General features: G+C 49.5%; 1 protein-coding gene across 1 annotated transcript; it reads left to right on the forward strand.

Annotated features, from left to right (window-relative positions):
* Positions 1–490: 490 nt before the first annotated feature.
* LOC130587932 (spectrin beta chain, non-erythrocytic 4-like) lies at positions 491–1,930 on the forward strand. The gene has a single exon (XM_057388903.1). The coding sequence runs from the start codon at positions 1,142–1,144 to the stop codon at positions 1,928–1,930; it is 789 nt and encodes a 262-aa protein (XP_057244886.1). The 5' UTR covers positions 491–1,141.
* The last annotated feature ends 165 nt before the right edge of the window (positions 1,931–2,095 follow it).

Below are 2,095 nucleotides of genomic sequence, written 5' to 3' on the forward strand. Positions count from 1 at the left end.
TTTTTTCATGTTTTTTTGAGGATTTTTGGTGGTTTTTTGGGTTTTTTTAGTGTTTTTTAGGGATTTTTTTGCTGATTTTTTTCACGTTTTTTCAGTCATTTTTTCCCATTTTCTCCTCATTTTTTCCCATTTTTTTTCCCGTTTTTCCCATTTTTCCCAATTCCGTGGTTTCCCCCGTGTTTTTCCCGTTTTTTCCCGTTTTTCCCCATTTTTCCCCCGTTCTGTGTGCTGGAGGCCGCGCTGACCTTCTCACAGATGGACAGTGATGTGGTCACTTGGGATGTGGGAGGGGTCACTCAATGTCCTGGGGGGTAAAAAACCCAAAAAACCACCAAAAATCCATGTAAAAAACCACCAAAAATCCATGAAAAAACCACCAAAAACCACCCAAAAAAACCACCAAAAATCAGCAAAAAATTTACAAAAAATCACCAAAAATCTTAAAAAAACACTCGGGGACTCCAGAAAAAAACACCAAGAATCACTCAAAAAGCACAAAAAATCCGTGAAAAATGAGTAAAAATCCACCAAAAAATCACAAGAAATCGGTGAAAAATGACCAAAAATCAGGGAAAAATGAGCAAAAATCCACCAAAAATTGGGGAAAAAATTACAAAAATCATGAAAAATCTTTAAAAAGCACTTGGGAACTCCAAAAAAAACACAAAAAGTTTTTAAAAAATGCACCAAAAAAACACCAAAAATTGGTGAAGAATGACCAAAAAACCACCAAAAATCCACCAAAAATCTGTGAAAAAACCACCGAAAATCAGCGGAAAATTACCAAAAATCCACCAAAAAGCCACCAAAAATGGGCAAAAATCAGCGAAAAATGAGCAAAAATCGGTGAAAAATGACCCAAAAACCACCAAAAATCAGTGAAAAATGAGGAAAAAACCACCAAAAATGGGCAAAAAATGGCCAAAAATTGGCGAAAAAATTACGAAAAATCACCAAAAATTGTTAAAAATCACTGAAATGCCCCAATTTTTTAATTTCAGGATACCAACCGTGTGACCCGGAAGTGATCCGCAACCGCGTGGGCCACGTCCAGTCGTGCCTGGACGAACTGACCGCCCTGGCGGTCAAGCGCCGCCGCGACCTGGAGGACTCACGCCGCCTGTGGTCATTCCTGGAGGAGATGGACGAAGCCGAGTCCTGGATCCGCGAGAAGGARCAAATCCTGGCGGTCAAGCCCTCCGGCCACTCCCTGAGCTCGGTGACCGCGCTGACCGCTAAGCACCGCGCCATGCTGGCCGAAATGGGCCAACGCCGCGCCCTCCTCCACCGCAGCGTCCGAGCGGGCGAGGAAATTGCCGCCGGACGTTCGGCCGGAGCGGCCAAAGCCCGGGAAAAACTCTCCGAGGTGCTGGTCAGTTGGAAAAAACTGGAAGAAGTGACCGGACGTCACCAGAAAGGGCTGGAGGAAGCGGTCAGTTTTTTCCAGTTCGTGGCCGAAGTGGACGAGCTGGCGGCGTGGCTGCAGGACGTTTACCGCGTRGTGTCCAGCGACGATTTCGGCCACGACGAGCACTCGAGCCGGGCGTTGCTGCGGAAGCACCGGACGGTGACGTCCGAGCTGGACAATCACCGGGAAACAGTGGCCGGACTGAGGGGTCAGCTGGCCAAATTGGCTCCGGCCGGACGTCGCGAGGGCGTGGAGGCGCAGATCAGGGTGGTGGAGGTGGAGGAGATGATGGCCGAAGTGGCCGAAGTGGCCGTGCTGCGGACGCAGTGGCTGAAGGACGCGCTGGACGTTTACCGGATGTTCGGAGAGGTGGACGCGTGCGAGGCGTGGATGGACGAGAAGGAGCAGTGGCTGGAGACGGTCCGAGTGGCCGGAGAGGTGGACGGAGTGGAGGTGGTGCAGCACAGGTGGGTGGGAGTGACCACAGCCATGAGTGACCACTCAATGTCCACCCATGGGTGACCAAAACCCCTCAATGTCCATTTGGAGTGACCAAAACCCCTCAATGTCCATCTGGAGTGACCAAAACCCCTCAATGTCCATCTAGAGTGACCACACCCATGGGTGACCACTCAATGTCCATCTGGAGTGACCACACCCATGGGTGACCACTCAATGTCCATCTGG

This window comes from Malurus melanocephalus, unplaced genomic scaffold (genome assembly GCF_030028575.1).
Source record: "Malurus melanocephalus ecotype Western Australia unplaced genomic scaffold, MMel_1.1 scaffold_2787, whole genome shotgun sequence".
NCBI classification, from domain to species: Eukaryota; Metazoa; Chordata; class Aves; order Passeriformes; family Maluridae; genus Malurus; species Malurus melanocephalus.